Raw genomic sequence first — 19,266 nt, forward strand, 5'->3', positions numbered from 1 at the left:
TTTGTTGACATTGATCGTCATCACCAAGAGTCATTTTTTAACCATGCCGAAAGAAATATCGACCACCATCCACGGAGAAACCCTCGACGTGGAACGCATCGTTAAGAAATCTGTCGGTCAAGAGATCAGAGAGTAGGCCAGAGGAGGTGCCGAGGCGGAACACAACCTCGCACCCCTTGAGGCCACCCGCAAGTACCTATGGACTCTCTTTTGGTGTCTGGTCGTCTCTATGTGTGTAGTCATGGAAGGCTATGATACTAATCGTCTCAACAAGTTTTATGCTTATCCGACGTTTGCGAAAAAGTACGGTCACTGGAATGAGGCGAACAATAATTACCAGCTGGATGCAGCTTGGCAAGCCAGTCTTGTGAATGCTGCTACAGTAGGTGCCTTCTTTGGCACTCTCTTGAACGGCGTCCTTCTTCCTCGGTTCGGTCATATCCAGGTGCTCATTGGCGCTTTGCTGTCTCTCAGCGCCTTCGTCTTCATTGTCCTCTTCTCACCCAACAAAACCGTCCTGATGGTTGGTGAAATCCTCTGTGGTTTGTCTTGGGGAATCTTACCACGACTGCCCCGGCTTATGCTTCTGAGGCGCTGCCCATGTCCCTGAGAGTCTATATGACTAGTGGGCCAATATGTGCTTCATCATTGGTCACCTCATCTCAGCTGGTGTTTTGGCTAGTCTCGTCAATAATACCACGCAGTGGGCGTACAGAATCCCTTTCGCTTTCAGTGGTTCTGGCCCTGTGTTTTGATCCCTGTCATCTTTTTTGCCCTAGATATACCTTGGTATCTTGTCCGTGTTGGGCGTCACGAAGACGCTCTCAAGTCCCTCGCCCGCCTCTGACCCAAGGCCACAGAGACGGAGCTCCGCGATGCCCTCGGTCTCATCATCTACACCAACGATCTTGAGCACTAGCTCTCCGTCGGAGCTTCATACTGGGACTGCTTTAAGGGTTCTGAACTTCGACGAACCGAGATTGCTTGTATGGTTTTTGCTGGTTAGATCTTTACTGGTCTTAACTTTGCCTATAACTCGACCTACTTCTTCCAGCAGATCGGTCTCGACCCAACCACAACCTACCATCTCAACGTCGGTGGCACTGGCATGGGTTTATTCGCGACCCTCATGTGTTGGATATTTGTCATGCCCTATGTCGGAAGACGCACTGCCTATCTGGGGTATTTTCGTCATGACCATCCTCCTCATGTTGATTGGTGGTCTCAACAAAAAGACGGAGAATGATAGCGTTGCCATGGCCCAGGCTGTGCTAGCTCTCATCTGGACATTCGTCTTCCAACTGTCCTCTGGACAACTTGGCTGGGCCATTCTCACCGAAATCGGATCCACGAGACTCAGGCAAAAGACGATCTGCCTTGCTCGCAATGCTTATGCCATCGCCAATATCATCTCCGGAGTCTTGCAGTCATACTTTATGAACCCAACCGAGTGGAATCTCAAGGGATACACCGGGTTTATCTGGGGCGGTACTTCATTCTTCATGTTCATCTGGATTTACTTCCGTCTCCCTGAGACCAAGGGTCGCACCTTTGAGGAGCTTGATTTACTGTTTGCTAAGGGTGTGCCGGCTCGCAAGTTTAGTACTTACAATATTGAGACGTTCCGTGATACTGAAACTGGAACTGAGAAGGTAAAGTCTCATGCCTCTATGGCGTAGGCAATGGAGCCGAATTTGAGGTGTCTGAAGAGGCTGTTGGGAGAGTATTCTCCGATTTCCTTCTCTCAGGTGTCGTGACGATTTGGTGAATGGTTGGCTAGTGTAGTCACTGAGACCAGCACTCTTTAAGTCTGAGCATGAATCAAAGGGTTATTCGTCTATACCCTACGTAGAACTATTTGCAGTAGTTTGCCATTGGTCCCTCCGCCTCCCCCACGCACCACTGGGCCCCCTATTTCAATGTCAACAACTCAACCTCAGGCTTCGCGCCACTGAAAGCACAATAGTTAATCTTCCCAGACCCAATTCTCTCCGAAATCCCATCCTTATTCCTTCTTAGCAACAACACGTTGCATACGTCAAACAGGCTCACACCCCCAAATCTGCCCTCATCCCACCAAGGGTCTCCATTCTCGTTTGCCTTGTCGTCGTTTGGAGCTGCGTCCTCGTTTGGCATCGGAGGGGGCTTTCTATTAGGAGACCATTCGTCTCTGAGAATCATCTCTTGCATCATCTGAGGATCTCCGCCCCAATACAGGTCCCAGCCAATATGCGGCGGTGCGATGTGGGGGAGATTGTCACGAGAAATAGAAACAATAAAGTAACCCTCTTGACCATCCTTCTTTGAGCATTGCGCCAAATCCAAGTCTAATGCTTGGTGAAGAACGTTGAGACTTAAAAGTCCGGCGCGGTATCCCTGATGGTAGACGATATGTTGCCATGGCCGTCGCTCATTGGCCGAGCGGTCCTCGTCGTTGAGGCCGATTTGAAGGAAGTTGTCACTTACGGGGGTTTGAACTGTCTCTAAGTTTCTCATATCGCAGAAACTTGCCGACACCAGGCGAGCTTCGAGACGCAGTTTGCCATCCTTAGAGGGAAGATCAATGATAGGCTGACCTGGGAGAGAGATTGGATAGTTGAACTTGACTCCAGGATATGCCTTGTGAACGAAAAGATGCCGATTTCGAACTTCGTCCTTCTCAAAAACCCAGCCTCGCTCTTGATAATCGAGATGGAAATAGTCGCTAGGGTGAGGCTCTCGCAAGATGGTACCAACTTGACGCAGTCGACGAGTGAATTCCTGAACCTCCTCTTCAGTTCTCTCCTCGAGAGTAAACCTCTCCATAGACTCTTCAAAAGTTGACTCATACAGCCATCGCACCACGGAAGCTGGGGGAAAGCCAATGGCGTTGTGCCAGCCTCTGCCGCGGTATGAGACATGCCCTTGCCAGGCAGCCCAGGTCCAACTGGGAAACAAGGGAGCACCATCTTGAGATACGCGCCTTTTGAGTGGTTCTTTGGGCTGCCACAGAAGAGACTGGGTGAATGCAAACTCTGGCAAGCCATACCAAAACTTGGTGTTGGCTCCTCGCCGTATCAGGTCAGCGATACCTACAAACGCGTTGACGGCGTCCGACTGCCACGTCATGTTACGCATTGTGTAAACATTGACACTCTGAATGTACCTTTCCCAGAGCGTAAATCCATCAATCATAGGCGCATCTAGGGACTCTTTGCTCGGAATAATCTTGTGCCTGTATAGAACCGCCTCTGTAACGGAAGCTTGAGCTGGCGTAAGCTCTTCTCCCACCATGATTGTGATACCGTCATCTGTCTCGAAAGCTTTGTTGGTATGCCTCAACTGCGTACGATCACACCATACGCGCATCCAGATATCCTGAAGTCGAGGGACCTTAGAGCTTAGCTGAGATGCGTTATTCAGCGGTGTAGGCTTGTAATCGGGATCTGGGACTGCGACCGTGTCTTCAAATGCAGCTCCATGTGGGCATACAAAGCACATTTGAGACGCTGTAAAGAAGACGGCCTTCCGAGAAAGGGCTCTTTCCTGGAATGTCCATGCTCTTGAGTTCCAGAGGCCATCTTCAATCTCTGAATGTCGTAGTCGGCCATCATACAACGCGACTCCAAGTGGCATTCCCCGTATCTTCGCCATAATCTGGGCCCGAGAGCGAGGCACGCTGACTCCCGGAAGTCCGCCTGTGGGGTCGGAGTTTGTTGAAGCCATGATTGTAAATGATGCATTTTCGTAAATAGTTCCCATCTTGGATATGATTTGAGCCTTGTCTTGATCGTCGTCTTGGATGATGCAGAGGGCATCGATCCAGATGTAGCGGAGGCCAACCTCTCGCGTTACCCTCATTGCGTCCAAGATGGTCTGTGGTAGGTTGGATGTAGTATCAGTTAAGCTGCCTGGAGTTTCCAAGCCCACCTTGGTGTCTGTTGTGTATTGCGTATGACTTCCCTTTCCCCACACGTATGAGAGACAAGAGTATTCGCAGGGCACTTCCACTTCTCGGATACAGTTGTCGGCCGTGTCGACAAGTCTCAAAACTCCCATCAAGGGAGAGATGAGCTTCTCTTGCTCATCCCCTTTCATACCGTGAGTCTCATCACAAGTGTGTAGCCAATTCTTCAGCCGTGTCATATCGGCAACATGCTGATGCACGACTAGCCCCTGAAGTGGCCATGGAGGGTCATCCTGCTCAGCCATTCTGTGCAAAATGAACCGTGGATTTTCCCTTCGAGTTTCATTGAGAATCTCAACTTCTAAGCGGAGCGCATATGACGGACCGTCGTCGAGAACATTGAGCTGAAAGCTCATTGATTCGAGCTCCTCTTCAGGCACACTCTCCAACAGCTTGTCCTCCGTGATCTTTCGACGCATCAATCGGCAGAAAGCGCATGATGTTTCCTCATTCAGAATGTTTGATAGTCCGAGTAATAATATGCTAGTTCGTCCTGGCTGTTGGTTCCCTGGGAGACCCCGCTTTGATAGCAAGACCTTGAAATCGATATGTCGACACATGTCGCAAAGATAATTTTGATTGTCCTCTAGAAGGACTGGGGGGTTAGGGATGAACCACTCTTCATTGATGCCCTCCGCATCAGAAAATAGTCCCCAGCGTCGGACATATTGATGGTGTTTGTACTTGTTGAACTGAGTCACGTCGGAAGTGCTGGGCTCGGTCTCTGACTTGTTTGCTTCCCCGTTTTGATGGATCCAAATGCTGATTTGGCTCAGCTGCTCATCTGTCATGCCATCAACATCCCTCTTGTCACTCTTGATGGTGTCATCCAGCTGATCCAGATTTCTCTTGCCATGGTTCCGTCGGATTTCTCCCCAGTCGCGTATCATCGCCTCCACTTCAGCGCTGTGACCCGAATGCTCGCCATCGCGGTCCTTGAAAGCCTTCTCGAAAACTGTGATGGCTTGGTGATTGTTGATGTTCTTTGTGACCAGGTTTCGGATTGGTGGCGCCATGTTGAAGCGTGCGGGTGAGTACTAGAGGTAGCGACCCGTCTCTGGCTTCGTTCTGCGGTTTGAGAGGTTGGGGAGGGCACAGGAGGTGTGAAGACAGCGGTCATGCCATGCATAGCGTATTGGGCGTTTCTCTTTCCGCGACTCGCAAGCTGAAGGAAAGTAGCCTGGATGGACTAAATGCCTCAGCCTGAGAAGCCCCGCTTCGAATGTTTTACTAGCTATCCCTGTCATCATTACGCGATTCACGACGGTGAGATTGGAAATGGGGGGCGTAAGCAACAGAAACGCTAAGGAAATGGGCAACAGAACTGTCATTACTATCTCCCGACTGTGGTACAGAACAAACTGGATAGAAGGAAACTCATTCTTGCGCGCCAAAATGTGATATCAGCCTAGGCTTTTTCAGCGACGTCGGCCTCATCACCACCCATCACGCCATCGCCTTCCTGATTCTTCCTGTTCCTGATAGCTTCAACCTTCTTATGAAGACTCGATTCGCCCTTCCGAGTCTGCCAGGGTCGAGGACCATCCTTACTAAACATGATCTCGATTTCTTCAATGGTCTTGCCGCAGGTTTCGGGGTAGAGGAGGAAGAACCACCCGGCGGCACCCACGCAAAGGACGCCAAAGACGATGAAGATGCTCCACTTGATGTTGATGAATGCCGGTGGGAGAAACATGTTTAAGGCAAAGTTGAAGAGCCAGTTACCCAGAGCAGCGATACCCATGCCGGTTGCTCGGGTTCCCAGTGACCAGACTTCAGCAGCGTAGATCCAACAGACGGGTGCAAGAGTGAGGGCGTAAACAACAATGAGGAAATAAGAGAATACAATGACAGCGTTGGCCGGGGAGCCTGAGCTGACCTTGAAGATGATGTTGTGGTTTGGAGGGTCACCGACACCTTCTGGGACAGATATGTAGTGCGTGGCCATGGTACCTCCAACAACAAAGTGGCAGAGGCCCATTCCCAGTGCTCCGTAAATAAGCAACGTGCGACGACCGAAATTGTCGACGAAAGGCGTGATCAAGCCGGTAAAGACGATGAAGATGGCATATTGGATTCCAGACGTGATCATAGCGACGTTGCCGGTCAAACCTGCCATCTGAGCGATATACGTAAGATAGTCTAAGACATTTGTCAGTAGGTCTATCATGTTCTCAAGTCAATATGATCATCCTAAGCACTTTGGAGCCTTGAGGCTGATGGTGGTTCGGATAAGGATGGCAGGGGAGCCCGGAAGCGGGACCATCAACTTAGAGACGAAGGCGCCGTGAATCCCTCGTTCCACAAGAAGACCAAGGAAAGGCCTGTGAACTTACAAACAATCGTATTTGCCCCTGCGAGCTGCTGCCATGCCTGAACGGAAAATCCAGCGAGAGTTCGCTTCCACATACCTCGGAGGACGAACTTGCGCCAGCCCGGAGCAGCTTCTCGTTCAGCTTGCATTGTGGTGACAATCTCTTCCCATTCGGCGATAACAAGAGGATCATTGGTGTCCCCCTTGGCGTGGATCCGAGCTAGAGTGTTGACAGCCTCCTTCTCTTGGCCAACCTTGACAAGCCAGCGAGGCGAGCGGGGAAGAAACGGGAGACCCGCCATGAGCAACACGGCAGGGATGAACTGCATTGCCCAGGCGGCACGGAACGAAGCAGGCCCTTCGATGAAGGTGCATCCATAACCAAGGAAATACATGATTAGGATGCCGAACTCGACGGCTAGCTGTTGGATGATGATGATGGAACCACGACTCTCCGCTTTGGCAATCTCGGCAAGATACACGGGGACTTGGGACGAGGTGATGCCGACGGTGAACCCATTGAGCACACGTCCAGCAATGAGCATACCGCTGCTGTTTGTGGCGACTTGAACGGCGGTACCAATAAGCCAGAAGAAGCTTGCAAAGAAGATGGAATCACGACGACCGAGATTATCAGAGATGACACCGCAGAGGGCAGAACCGACGACGGAACCAGCCGACATGCCCGAGCCTATAGCTCCTTGAAGGGCACCAGCCGGATTATGAAAGTACTCGATGTATTGTTTGCTCACGACGATTGCAGAGATGGACGAGATATCAAAGCCGAAGCTGAGCATGACGCATTAGTAGCAGCGACACCAGTCCAGCACCAACGGGCTGACATACAGCATACCGCCGCACGTGGCGATAATGGCAATGAAGTGGACATTGTAGATCTTAGGAAAAGACGCAAAATAGTCTTTGGTCATGGCGATGATCTGTAGCTGATTGATCTTGGCATATGAGCACAGGGTCCAAGATGATGCCGAGACACGACGCAGTGGATATGAGTCTTTCTTATACAGAACCGTGCCCCCTGTGCGTAGAGGTTCAAAACTACCCCGGGTGGCTTCCGTGTTCACATAGGTCCCGCATAGTCCACGTTCTGGCCTCCCGGAGGGACATCCACTCAAAAGCTGGGGGAAATCCGGGGTTAGGTTTAGGTGTGACCGCTCTATAGCCGCTCCAACCAGGACCTGGTCCTGTCGACATGTTTTACGTTGCAAGATCGTCTCTACTGCTACACAAAATTTGTAACAATTGGTTGGACATTCTCCAGCGTTACATCTACTCGGGCCTTTCCATGAGATGGCGTGAGGAGGCGTCCACGGTTTGGCCAGGGTGGCCAATGGGTAGTTAGACCGTCGTTGCTACAGTTTCCTCGTGACTATGAAACTAGTAAGGGGCCTACTTTTCTGCATGATGAACGTGTTCTTGCAGGACGATAATGATACCGTAGGATTTGTAGGGAACGCTCCAGCCTTTCAACAAAGCGATTGGGTCGCATGAAAGAGCTGAGGTCACGAGTTCTGATCGATCAGTGCATCTCTTCAGAGGTCGGAATCATGCTACCAGCCTTCTCTATAGTATCTATCAGCTATATTGAAGATATTTTGAGGTGAGCAAAACTTGTGACTTTTCTGGAAAAGATGTGCAACGCTTCTGGAAGCCTTCTATTGCAAGGATGTAGCTCCTTTAAGCACGCCATAGCTATTGCCCCGGCAAGGCTCAAAAAGGCACATTTGTAATTGCATATTGGTATCGGTGCAAGGAAGAAAAGATTTCTCTAGTTATCAAGACTTTTGACAAGCCCGATTGTGCTGCTTCTCTTTTTCTCGTCACCTATGTACGGATCTAACTCCGCAATCTTTAAGAGAAAAGAATAGAAAAGACCTCAACAAGAAGATACAACGAATCGCTTGAAAGCCAGGTCAGTATGAGATGTCTCACTTCCTTGGGTGAATCCTTATTCTTTGTTGGCAGCGCCACTGAACGAAGCCATAACTCACCATTCCAGAGAAGACGGTGGGCAACCTCTGGCGGCATCATCGCCCAGACATAGTAAATGGTTGAACTTGCGTCAAACTAATCTCAACAACCTAGGCGGTCAATCTCACAATACCTAGATTTAGTTCAAAGTGTCGAAGGGCAATGTGTGTTGTTTTAACTCATATTCTTATGCATATAAGGCCTTTGTATCTTGAGTCTTGGCTCTTTCTGGACTGCTCTTTTATGGCCTTGGAAATTCCTAAAGCACGCTATGCCGTTGGCCGGCGAGCTTGAGTCTTGACATCACAGTGCTTGGCTTCCTTCGAGCACAGGTAATGATAAACAGATCAACGCTCGAGTCATCCGAGACATCCCGGTCCCTCCATCCCCAGATCTGTAGTGGACAGATGCATACCTGCAGGGCAATCTCCATGCTTGCGCGAGGACTGCCATTATATACCGAGCTGGGATCTAGACCAGTAATGTTTAGCCTCTTCCAAGGCTTATTAAAATATAAATAAGGGATTAATATATAATTATATCATTTGTATAGAGGCTTAGATAGTGCTCTAATAGGTAGTAGGGATCAAAATGCTCTAGCAGTCCTCGCGCAAGCAAGGAGATATATATGGTCAAGAGTAGTACAACGTTAGTTGCCCTCAAATCTCAATAAACGTAATCTTTGTTATCATGGTCCATGGCTTCTTCTGAAATTGCCACTAAGTTTACAAAGAAATATCAATCGTCCCAGACTTAAGAAATTTCGAGACTCGTCAGTTTGAGGCCGGATGGATTGCAGTGAAGTGTTTGCTGTAGGCTTACTGTCACCATCTAGATCCGACGTCATGAGGCGCTGAAATGTCTTAGAAAAATTGTTCACGTGGCATACGTGACACCAAAAACTTCAAGATCAACAAGCATTTCTTCCAGTACAAAGTGTTCGAGGCTACAAAATGGGCCATTGCCAGGGTGATGATTACTACGTCCTGGGTCGAGATATCTCCGACTCAATCAGGTACGGCTACTCATTCTAACCGAAACGATACCGGAAGAAAACGAATCATACACAGGCTTGATGCCCAACATCTGTTGTGGAAGCTTCACAACAGATACACGTTGCATCCTGCGATCCCCAAGTCAGACCATATGAAAATAGCCGAAGTCGGGACTGGCACAGGGTAGGTGCACTTGGAAGCTAAGGAATCACCGGCTAAGAGGACTTCTTAGCATTTGGCTGTTTGACTTGGCACAAGACCTCCCTGACACTGTCTGTCTCCACGGATACGACATCTCTCCTCGCCAATTCCCCTCTGAGAAGCTATGGACTTCCAACATCAAGCTCAGCCTGATGGATTCTCTTCGTGACCCACCCGAAACTTTACACGGGAAGTATGATGTCGTGCACCTGCGCATGTGGGCAAGTAACCTTAGAACTAGGGATGTGAAGCTTGTGATTTACAGCGCTTCCAAGTTGCTCAGTAAGTTTGAAACAGCAAATTTATCATCACTCAAGGGGAAAGCTAAGCAACTTAAACTTTTAGAAGCTGAGGGATACATCCAGTGGGAGGAGGCAAATCTTCTAAATCAAGATGTGCGAGGTTTGGCAGGGAAGGAATTTGAGGCCCTAGTCAACAAGCTTTTCGTATCCGCAGGCCTCGACTACAGGTACTTTCCACTAGGCGACATTCGGTTGAGATACTGACTACTGAACTTCAACATAGCTGGGTCACTCATCTCTGCTCTTCTCTATCGTCCAGTGGTATGACCATTGTCGAGCACAAAGAGCACCCTTTCGCATCCGGGCTGATTTAGATTGGTACTAATACATACCTAATGGCTCTGAGGGAAATTCTTACCGGTATCAAGAGGACTGGCTCTTGCACAGATCACACTTTGTTGCAGACTTGTGAGAAAGGGCTGGACGATCTAATCACCTTGCGGACTGACGGTTTGGTGTACAACTGGGGCCCAGTTTCGCTGCTGGCACAGAAACCTTGTGCTGCCCGAATATGACTTGTCAGATGCGAGAAACTGGAACCAGGATTTTGTTCGGACAGGGAGTTTACTGAAACGTGTGATGAACTGGCAACCATAGCGCCTTTTGTGGTGCATAAAAACGAACTAGATAGGGAATTCCACACTCCAACATTGTCAAGTATGCATTCTTTTTTCGTTTTACTACGATGTGCGCTACATACCCTAAGCTTACCTGGCATCATCTAATGGGGGAAAACCACCTCCAAAAGCAGTCACAGCAAGAGATGAGGTATCGTTTGGCGATGGCAGGTATCCGCAAGATATCTCACCACCCCAAGGTTACATTAATAGAAGGGTCTACACTATACTACATCTATCCTAGGAGGTCTCCGAGCAGCTTCTGCACGAGGGCTGTGACAGACTGAACCACGGGGTACTGGGGGAAACGAGGGTTGTAGACCTAATATGCTGTCAGTGTGGTGTAATCAAAAACAGTCGAGGCACTCACAGATTGGCAGACACCGTTGAACTGCCCTCTCGAAGCCTTGAGCAGAGAAAGCTCGTCACCAGGAACGCCAAGCTTGACCAACTCGCCCGACTGAGAGACCTTGTTCCAACCAGGTCCAGCAGCAGGGTTCTTGATCCAGGCAACAAACCACTTGTGGATAGAATCGGCCAAAGCCTGCTGAGCGTCGGTGACGCCCTGAAGAGAATCGAAGCACTCGTTTCCGCCATGGAAGAAGGGGACCTCGGTTCCATGAGTAGGCGCAGTGTTAGGAGGCCCGACGACGTTATCGTAAGCACCAAAGAAACGGTAGACCCAGGTGTCCTGTCTCTTGCTTCGAACATCGAGGAAGTAGTCGACAGGGCAGTTGAAGCGAGCGTCGCCGTACTGAGCACCGCTACGGAGGGACTCGCTCGCGTAATCCGAGGCTTTGTATGCGTTGATGAGCAAATTTTCAGGAATATGAGCGCTGTCAGCGTCAAAGGTGTTGATCCAAGAGCTGAAGTTGCCGTTCTCAGCGCCGTAAACAAGGCTGAAAATGGTTCCCTCTCCGTTGGAAGTGCCAGTGAGCAGGGGAACATTTGAAGCATATCGTCCAGCCGAGAAGCGCTTAGCATAGTTGGAGTGACGGGTGATATCATCAATCACGGGAGTGAACCACGTGTTGAAGGTCGAGTTGAAGTTGGCGGTCTGGAAGTCGTAGACGTTGACGTCACGAAGACACTCGAGTTGACCATTGCCCTTGGGGCAACCGACCTCCTCGGCAACGGCATCGAGGGCTTGGTTGACGGGAGCATAAGCAGGTCCCGAGACGGCATTGGCGCTCATCTCGACAGCACCCTTGAGGAAGGTGTTGGGATGGTTCCAGAGGTAGTGGTCGACTTGGACGGCGCCGGAGGAATGACCACCAAAGACGATGTGATCGGGGTTACCACCGAAAGCTTTGTCATGTTAGCCAAAGTATTCATCCAGACGGACGTATCTCCTTACCGCGAATGTTCTTGCGAATCCAGTCCAGGGCCTTTTCCACATCCAAGATGCTGAAGTTCTGCGACTCATCGGGGTTGCTCTTCTTCAACTCTGCAGAGTTAGGCGAGGCGAAGATGCTCTCGCGGGTGTTGAAGTTGACATAGACGACGCCATTGCGAGCAAAGTTGGTGCCTTGGATCTGGGGGTTGCTGTTGGATCCTGTGACCATGGCACCACCGTACATGTAGACAAAGACCTATGTAATCGATCAGCTTAGACGTGACAGGTTGTTCACCGTCAGCACTTACGGGCAGGTTCTTGCCCTTGGAGGGCGCCCAGATGTTGAGGTTCAGGCAGTCCTCATCCTGTTGGGCGAAGAGATCGTTGGAGATGGCCTGGGGACATGTCGGACCATACGAGAGAGCCTTGAAAGTGGACTTGGAGTTGGGGAGATCCTGAGGCGCACGCCATCTAATCAATCGTCAGCATGATGGACAGGTGAGGGTGGCGTTGAGTATCAGGATACTATAGACTTACCGGTTGTCTCCACCTGTGGTCGCAGCGAAAGGGATGCCCAGGAAGACAGAGTTGCAATGCTCGTCTTGGAACCCCTTAATCGTGCCCTGCGGAATAACAGCGCTGGGCACCTGCGGGCGACTAGGAGGACAAGCAGCGGCCGCTGTTCCAGAAACGAGGCACGAGGCAGCCAGAGCTAGACCTGTAGTGGTCGTGATCACATTGACGAGTCCCATCATGATGCACTGGTCGCTGGTGGCTGAAACCTGAGATGCAGAAAGGGACAAGATCGACTCCTCCTTCACATGGAATGTTTTTTTCAGCAGCAAGCAGGCTCAGACTTTTTAATAATGGAAACTCCCCATATGAAAGGGCAATATCCCCGAGGAGCGGGCGGTGCAGGAGCCTCTAACTGGATGCAGAGATATCAAGGGTTCCAGAAAGTGGAGAGAACCATGAACGGCCGGGATGTTCCTCGGCAGAGCTAATGGGCAAATGCTACCCGCCTCGCTGCACGGAATGCTCAGCTCAGGCAATCATGGTACGCTTTGACGTCTGGTAGTCGGAGATAATCAACAAGTTGAGGCATGGGTCATGACTCTGCCAGGTAAAGATCCCAGCCACTCTAGTGGGATAGCTTCCTAACTAGGCAGGGCAGTGTCAAGAAGCCCCTGCGTCTCTAGCTTGAATGGCAAGACTTCGGGAAGACGTCGGAACGGCCGGATGAGCTGAAATATCACCCTGACGGTTTGTGTGTTGATTCCATGGAGTATTCGAGATGGACGCTTACAGCCGGGGATACTTCTTGGCTCCGATGCATTGACTCTTCGCGAAGCTATCAAGTCGCTACTCTCGAGATATGCTGAACGAGACATTGGTCATCAAAGCGACAGATCTCATGTCCAGGGCGAGGGATTTTCCTCAAGATACCATTCTATTTCGCCATCAAGTACCTCTACCTCGAGTCATTACAAGCCTTACCAATAATGTGAGTACCTTGACTCGATGTCAAAATGATCGACAGACAAATCTCCAAAATGGGAAGACCAAGGACCGATAAAAACTAGAGGGTGGATCGTTATGCAGAATCACCACAATTTAGAGTTCAGGACCCTTGGAGACGTTCATCAGAAGCATGGCTGTTCCTGGATTTCACCATCTTTTGCAGAAAAATATCCATGGCTTGCCTCGGGATGCTGCGGTGGATGAACGCTTAGGGGCATAAGCAGCAGCCATGGCCATAATACGGTCTTTATCACAATCGTACCATTGCCTGAGTCTCGCCTCCATTAACTCACAGCGTGGAGCCAAGCCAAGATGCACCGAAACTACGCCGTCCTTTTCACGTAATAACTCAAGTGCATATACACGCACAGCTGACGGCCTTCCCTAAACACCGAGAACTTGGTCAGCTAATGCACGATCCCTGTACCTCTCGGTCTGCGGCATGGAAGGTCAGGGGCCCAGGGTTAAAACACAGGCAAGACGGAAAACGGCGACTGACCTGCAGATCGAAGGAATAAGACCCGGGACCCCCTCCACCGGCCTCTCCGCGTGTTGGTTCACTTGCACATCTTGAGTCGCAATGGCAGAGGGTCTCGGTCAAGTGGTATGTGCTGTGCAGTCTGTTCCCCGTCGCTGATCCCTAGGGTATTGATCGTCTTCGCTAGATATCGTGGTATATCTGCACCGTGGTCGCCTGTCTCTTCCTGGCCGCCCGGTTGTGGATCCGATTTCGAAAGTTTGGGTCACTGGCGGTCGACGACGGGCTCATTATACTGGCAACATGTTGTCTCATCGGAGACTTGGTTATACAGCAGCATATGTGGAATCTGGGCATGGCTGAGATTCCAAAGGCGAGCAGGGAGAACTTTATACAGATTATGAAGGTATTCATTATCCCCTTGGAACAATTTTCGACAGACAATGGCATCTGACTCGTTGTGAAGATGATTGTTCCCGGATCGATCCTTTACGTGTCTTCGCTATGGGCCATCAAGATCGCCCTAGTCCTATTCTACAAGCGACTCGCCGCGCCAGGAACGAAGTTGCAGATTATTTACAATGTCGCGCTCGGCCTCTTGGTCGTGTTTTGGACCGTCATCTTCTTTCACATCATCTTTCAATGCTTCCCGCACGACAAGAGATGGTCACAAGATCCCGACTGTACGCATAATACATCTGAACGACAGCGGTGCGATGCTGACAACTTACAGATCAGTGCGATCCGCACAACGCTGAGATCAACTACTGGTTGACGATTATCCGTGAGTTCAATCCCTTGTAGCATCTGTCGCGGCGGTGTACTGACATTTCCCTAGTGAATATCGGCACTGATGTTGCCAGTGAGTAGTCAAGTTATCGCAGCTGCCGTCTCCATCTAACACCCACTAGTCATTAGTCTGCCCATCTCCATGGTCCTCCAGCTTCAAATGAAGATGAAGCAGAAGCTTGGCGTTGCAGCCATCTTTGCGCTCGGCTTCTTTGTCGTGATTGCAAGCAGTAAGTATAGTCCCTAACCCTCACATCGCAGGGCCTGACCTGCGCAGTTATTCGAGCATACTATTCGAAACGAAACGAGACCATGTTGACGTGCACTGTCTCCATGATTGAGACGGCTGTTGCAATCATCGCCACATGCCTTCCACGTACGTCCTCTCTTCCTCTTCCAGAATTACCTCCAGTGTAGCTGATAATAACTTGGACACAGCGCTTCGCACTCTTTTCCTCGGACACATGTCCTCCGCCGGAACCGGTTCCAACTACGGACATTACGAGCTCTCATCAGCGGGCGCAAACCGCAGTAGACGAACACAGCAAAGCCGCATTACAACCAATGTCGTCGGGGGGACAAGTAACCGAGACAACGACTCGCAGGATGAACTAGTCAAGGAGACAGCGGGTCGGCCGATCGATAGGACAGACAAGGCAGGAATCACAGTCAACACGACGATCCAGATGCATCACGGAAGGGATGAAAATAGGAGATCGCGGGCGGAGGCTGGGGATTTCGCCTAGACAGTTTGAAGTCGGCTCCAGTAATGTTTAATGAAACGGAATCACACTGTTTGTGAATTGAATATTTCGGATCACATAGAGACATTGTGTCTCACAATCTTGCTTGCTACTCACTCAACGGCTTCTTGCTGGGCGAACTAGTTTGCCCGGTCACAAGCCTAGCATGAGCCATCTTCCCAACTATGCCAAAAGATTACGTCCTTTGACTCTTCACCGGTTGAAAATAAGTCTTCATGGACACGTGTTGGAAGGAAGGCAATAAGCGGCTAACATCCATTACACGAATTTTGGTGTAATCTCCCTGTTGGGGCCGCCCGACAAGGTGATACAGTTACACACATCCGTGGTGAACATGCCATCACCAGTTAACTGGTCGCCCGATGGTGGCTTCCACAGCAGCATCCAATGTCTTGACAGGGCTTGAAACTGATGTTTCGATTGAACAGCTATTATCCATAAGTAGGTGGCCTCTCATTTGGGCTTGCCTAGCCAACGCTTGGTGTGCCTCAGCTGGAAATTCCGCGATTGCGTCGAAAACAGGCATTTGCTGAATCTTGATTGGCGAAGCCTGGAAAGAAGCCTTCCGAATTTGCGGACTTGTCTTGACGCTTATTGGCTCCGACCCCCCACTCATGGCTGCAAAAGAGTCAACTCTCACAGCTGCAAAGTAAGCCGCCTGATGGCGAACTTGGAGCTGTTGCCTTGCCTCAAACGTATTCTGGGCGAAGTGGGAGAAGAGCCTCATCGCGATGTACATAGAGTAGATGCTCCCCAGTGTCCCAGTGTTATTGCGGTCATGGAGGCATGAAAGTCTCTGTCGATTCTCCCTCCCCCCAAAGAGAAAAGCTCTTGAAACAACCCAATCATGGCACGCCAAACACTTCTTCACTCTCCACGCTCAGCATCACCCAGTCAAAACCTCCCCAAGAGAAGCAACAGATTCGCTCAAGTTGCAATAAGGACTTCTTCAACGCGTGAACCGACATCACGCCGATTGGCAAGGTCTACCACACACCCATTGTCACAGTTCAGTCACATTACATCCCCTGTCCGTACTTGGCCATCCGCTACAATTCCTTCATTGTCTTCGGGGGATGAAAGCGACTCTTCTTCGTCAATCAGCGACAGTGATAGCGATTCTGAAGATGAAGATCGGGCTGAAGAGTATAGTCTGCCTGAAGAACACGAGTGGCAGCGACTCAGATCGGAACTCCTACAATTGGCACAGATACAACTCAAGGAGTTCAGCTCTCGTGTACAATATGACACATCACCCCGAACACGGTCTAGAATGTCAAAGTGGCAACTTGAGCCCCTCTGTTTCGAGGAATATCAAGATCCCAGCGATACAGAGCTGGTAGTACTTTGTCGCCCACCCAAGATGAGGCGACACTTTCACCATGCCTGCCCCTTTTATGTCTCCGACCCGGTAAAACACAAGCAGTGTCTCCTCCTCTACAACCAACAGCCTATCGAGGGACTCATCGACCATCTCACACGCCACCACATCAAGCCCCTTTACTGCGCGAGATGCTCTGAGACTTTTGACACACCGATCAGTCGTGACAGACACATCCTAGATGACAAATGCGACCTGCTAGATCCAAAGCCCATGGACGGAATTGATCAATATCAGATATCTAGGCTATGGAAGAAAGACAGATGGCACTTTGATGAGAAAAAGCGCTGGCGACGGATATGGACAACCGTCTTCCCTTCACAACCACCTCGCTCACCATACCTCGACCAAGGCCTGGGGCTAGAAGTTTCCATGGCCAGAGACTTTTGGAGCCTTTATGGGTGGCGATGCGTGTCAGACTTTCTGAGTGATCGAGGCTCAATTATCTACCATGATGATGACGAGGAGAAAGCGCTGGATGCGTTATGTGACTTGGTACAAGAAGATTTGTTGGCGGACATAATTGGGGGTTGTTCGTCCGTTGGCGCCTGCTAGATCGTCTGTAACAATATGAGTAGGGAACGTACTCGTGGAAATATCGCGAGAAGAGGTATGTATTCCCTTCAAGACAAACTTGCAACGTAGCAGAGAAGAGTGTCTGACAGGCCTCAGAAACAGACGGGTGGTTGATACAAGGTTAGGCAATATTTTAGGTAGAAAGTAGATTTCATATGACATTTCTAGGCTGCCAGTATAGCATGGCGTATAACGGCTGAATCACGGTGATAAGGGAGGTGGGCTTTGATGTACAGACTGTATTCGAACTTTGAGCCAGCCTCGTGGGAACGGCCACCCCGTCCACGACAACAAGCAGATAGTCTTCAAGAGTGAGCAGCTCACCATATTCTCTTTCCTAGCGTAAAACATTAAAAACATAGCAATAGTAAACCCCGCAAGCTTTGTCATAGGCCACGTTGCATAACATGTTGCATGACAATGACATGTTCCATACCCATCCTCATAAAGTCGTATCCCATAAGTAGAGAACAAAAGCCCAACCACCCCATACCCTCATATAAACTTGACAGCCAAGACTGAGAGCCGTACAAGGATTCAAAAAGGCATCCATCAACCTTTACGGCCCAATAGTGCTGCCTATTGGTGAGACCAGGCTTGGACGTGGTCAGGACAACGAGGGGTCTGGATCAACCGTGACAGGACCGATCCCGTGACGCCTCTGGGTTTTTGCCTTGAAAAAACTCGATTCGACAGATTGCACAATGGTATTTGCCTTCTCCTAGAACGTGCTGTCGCTCAATGTGCTGCTTAAGGTCGCAGAAGCGTGAGTATCCCCTGCAGCTTTGATACCGGACGGGGTCGTACTTGTGGAAAGGGCAGTCAAACAGCTTGACCTCGGGGTCAAATTGTGGGAATCGAAGGCCGTCTGGCTTCTTACTGCCGTCGTTTCCTTCCTCGCTAGGGTCGTCTCCGTTGCCATCTCCCCTTTGGCGTTGCTTGCCCTTCTTGTCTTGCCGCTTTTCGCCGCCGCCGCGGTGTGAACGCGATGAGGGGGTTGAAGACTGTCCAGTCTGAGGGCAAGTCCTGAAATGGCCGTGAGCAAAATCGCACAGCCTCGGTAGGAAGACGAGGAGGGGATGGAAGAAAGGGAGTTTGCGGAGAAGAACGGTGATGGCGAGAAGTCTCAAAATGAAATCTTGACAGATGATCAAGCCCAAAGCCTTGATATATCTGGTCAGGGCACTTTGTGGAGTGCAGTCTAGGGTGAGACATGTCGCAGCCTGGCCGGATGGCAGCGCATATGTGGTGACGGTAACATCCTCGTTCCCGCTAAAGGTGGAGTGACAACCCGATGGCTGATCCGATACTTCAGCCACAGGAGTTTTGTTCGGTTTTGACTTGAAGTAATTAACGAGTTGACGGATGACGTTGGCAAACGCATCAAGAGGATGCGTGATCAAGTCGCAAAGACGAGTAGGAGGAGAGTGTTGCAGCTTGGAGGGGAGTTCGGTGCACATGATGCCAACAGTTTCCAAAGCCTCAAAGCAATGAAGAGCTAGATTAGAATATATCGAGGAAAGCTAGCAGGCGCAGTGAAGGACAAGTGCTTTGGGGTTCGATATTTGAGTGACCGGGCGGTCTAATTGCCTCCCTTTTTATCATTGAGGCAACGAGGCGGCTCAGCTGTGTCCACATCTGCGGTGTTGTGATTTCTATGAAGAATAGAAAAAACGGCCAAGGCAGTCCGAGATTGTGAATGACTTGTTTCAAAGTTGATCTGCGCGGCCGATTGTAGTTTGCTAATACCGATATCAAGTGCTGCTGCCTTCGCCCCAGAGTCCGCAATTTTGGACATGGGCGAATCTAGCACCAATTATCGGATCTCTACTGCGCGAACATCAAATCGTTGGGGGCCGATTGGATGAGGAGTCTCGTAAGCCATGTCAGATGCGCCAAATCACCCCATTTTACCGCTGCAAGGCATCTTGAATTGAGGCTTGGAGGGTGGGAGGAAGCTGAGCAAAAGCCGCTAAAATTTAACCTTGGCTTGTCCAGCACTGGTAACCGATGACCCGTCAGTTGGAGACCACGGGGCGGGCCGTTCTAGCTACCCG

The 19,266-nt window shown here is 50.2% G+C and overlaps 8 protein-coding genes across 8 annotated transcripts; 4 read left to right on the plus strand and 4 right to left on the minus strand.

The window, feature by feature from the left end:
* Nucleotides 1-241: 241 nt before the first annotated feature.
* On the plus strand, nt 242-1,679 carry NECHADRAFT_87129 (uncharacterized protein; the record flags this gene model as incomplete). The annotated part of the gene is made up of 2 exons (XM_003041863.1): nt 242-523; nt 780-1,679. 2 exons carry the CDS (start codon nt 242-244, stop codon nt 1,677-1,679), a joined length of 1,182 nt encoding a protein of 393 aa, XP_003041909.1.
* Nucleotides 1,680-1,911: 232 nt separating this feature from the next.
* Nucleotides 1,912-4,962, minus strand: NECHADRAFT_87130 (uncharacterized protein; the record flags this gene model as incomplete). The annotated part of the gene is made up of 1 exon (XM_003041924.1): nt 1,912-4,962. The coding sequence occupies one exon, from the start codon at nt 4,960-4,962 to the stop codon at nt 1,912-1,914; it is 3,051 nt and encodes a 1,016-aa protein (XP_003041970.1).
* A 392-nt stretch (nt 4,963-5,354) lies between these two features.
* On the minus strand, nt 5,355-7,189 carry NECHADRAFT_97514 (uncharacterized protein; the record flags this gene model as incomplete). Its single annotated transcript, XM_003041925.1, has 3 exons — nt 5,355-6,088; nt 6,283-7,049; nt 7,107-7,189. The coding sequence occupies 3 exons, from the start codon at nt 7,187-7,189 to the stop codon at nt 5,355-5,357; spliced, it is 1,584 nt and encodes a 527-aa protein (XP_003041971.1).
* Nucleotides 7,190-9,202: 2,013 nt separating this feature from the next.
* On the plus strand, nt 9,203-10,061 carry NECHADRAFT_87132 (uncharacterized protein; the record flags this gene model as incomplete). The annotated part of the gene is made up of 5 exons (XM_003041864.1): nt 9,203-9,264; nt 9,320-9,427; nt 9,477-9,727; nt 9,791-9,914; nt 9,971-10,061. The coding sequence occupies 5 exons, from the start codon at nt 9,203-9,205 to the stop codon at nt 10,059-10,061; spliced, it is 636 nt and encodes a 211-aa protein (XP_003041910.1).
* A 538-nt stretch (nt 10,062-10,599) lies between these two features.
* NECHADRAFT_87133 (uncharacterized protein) lies at nt 10,600-12,455 on the minus strand (the record flags this gene model as incomplete). Its single annotated transcript, XM_003041926.1, has 5 exons — nt 10,600-10,686; nt 10,735-11,672; nt 11,722-11,956; nt 12,009-12,171; nt 12,238-12,455. 5 exons carry the CDS (start codon nt 12,453-12,455, stop codon nt 10,600-10,602), a joined length of 1,641 nt encoding a protein of 546 aa, XP_003041972.1.
* Nucleotides 12,456-13,801: 1,346 nt separating this feature from the next.
* Nucleotides 13,802-15,234, plus strand: NECHADRAFT_52870 (uncharacterized protein; the record flags this gene model as incomplete). Its single annotated transcript, XM_003041865.1, has 8 exons — nt 13,802-13,825; nt 13,887-14,105; nt 14,166-14,382; nt 14,433-14,483; nt 14,538-14,561; nt 14,611-14,718; nt 14,766-14,864; nt 14,927-15,234. 8 exons carry the CDS (start codon nt 13,802-13,804, stop codon nt 15,232-15,234), a joined length of 1,050 nt encoding a protein of 349 aa, XP_003041911.1.
* Nucleotides 15,235-16,099: 865 nt separating this feature from the next.
* NECHADRAFT_87135 (uncharacterized protein) lies at nt 16,100-17,409 on the plus strand (the record flags this gene model as incomplete). Its single annotated transcript, XM_003041866.1, has 3 exons — nt 16,100-17,169; nt 17,212-17,243; nt 17,378-17,409. The coding sequence occupies 3 exons, from the start codon at nt 16,100-16,102 to the stop codon at nt 17,407-17,409; spliced, it is 1,134 nt and encodes a 377-aa protein (XP_003041912.1).
* A 521-nt stretch (nt 17,410-17,930) lies between these two features.
* Nucleotides 17,931-18,669, minus strand: NECHADRAFT_87136 (uncharacterized protein; the record flags this gene model as incomplete). Its single annotated transcript, XM_003041927.1, has 2 exons — nt 17,931-17,955; nt 18,017-18,669. 2 exons carry the CDS (start codon nt 18,667-18,669, stop codon nt 17,931-17,933), a joined length of 678 nt encoding a protein of 225 aa, XP_003041973.1.
* Between the last annotated feature and the right edge of the window lie 597 nt (nt 18,670-19,266).

This window comes from Fusarium vanettenii (genome assembly GCF_000151355.1).
Source record: "Fusarium vanettenii 77-13-4 chromosome 12 genomic scaffold NECHAsca_40_chr12_1_0, whole genome shotgun sequence".
Lineage (NCBI taxonomy): Eukaryota > Fungi > Ascomycota > Sordariomycetes > Hypocreales > Nectriaceae > Fusarium > Fusarium vanettenii.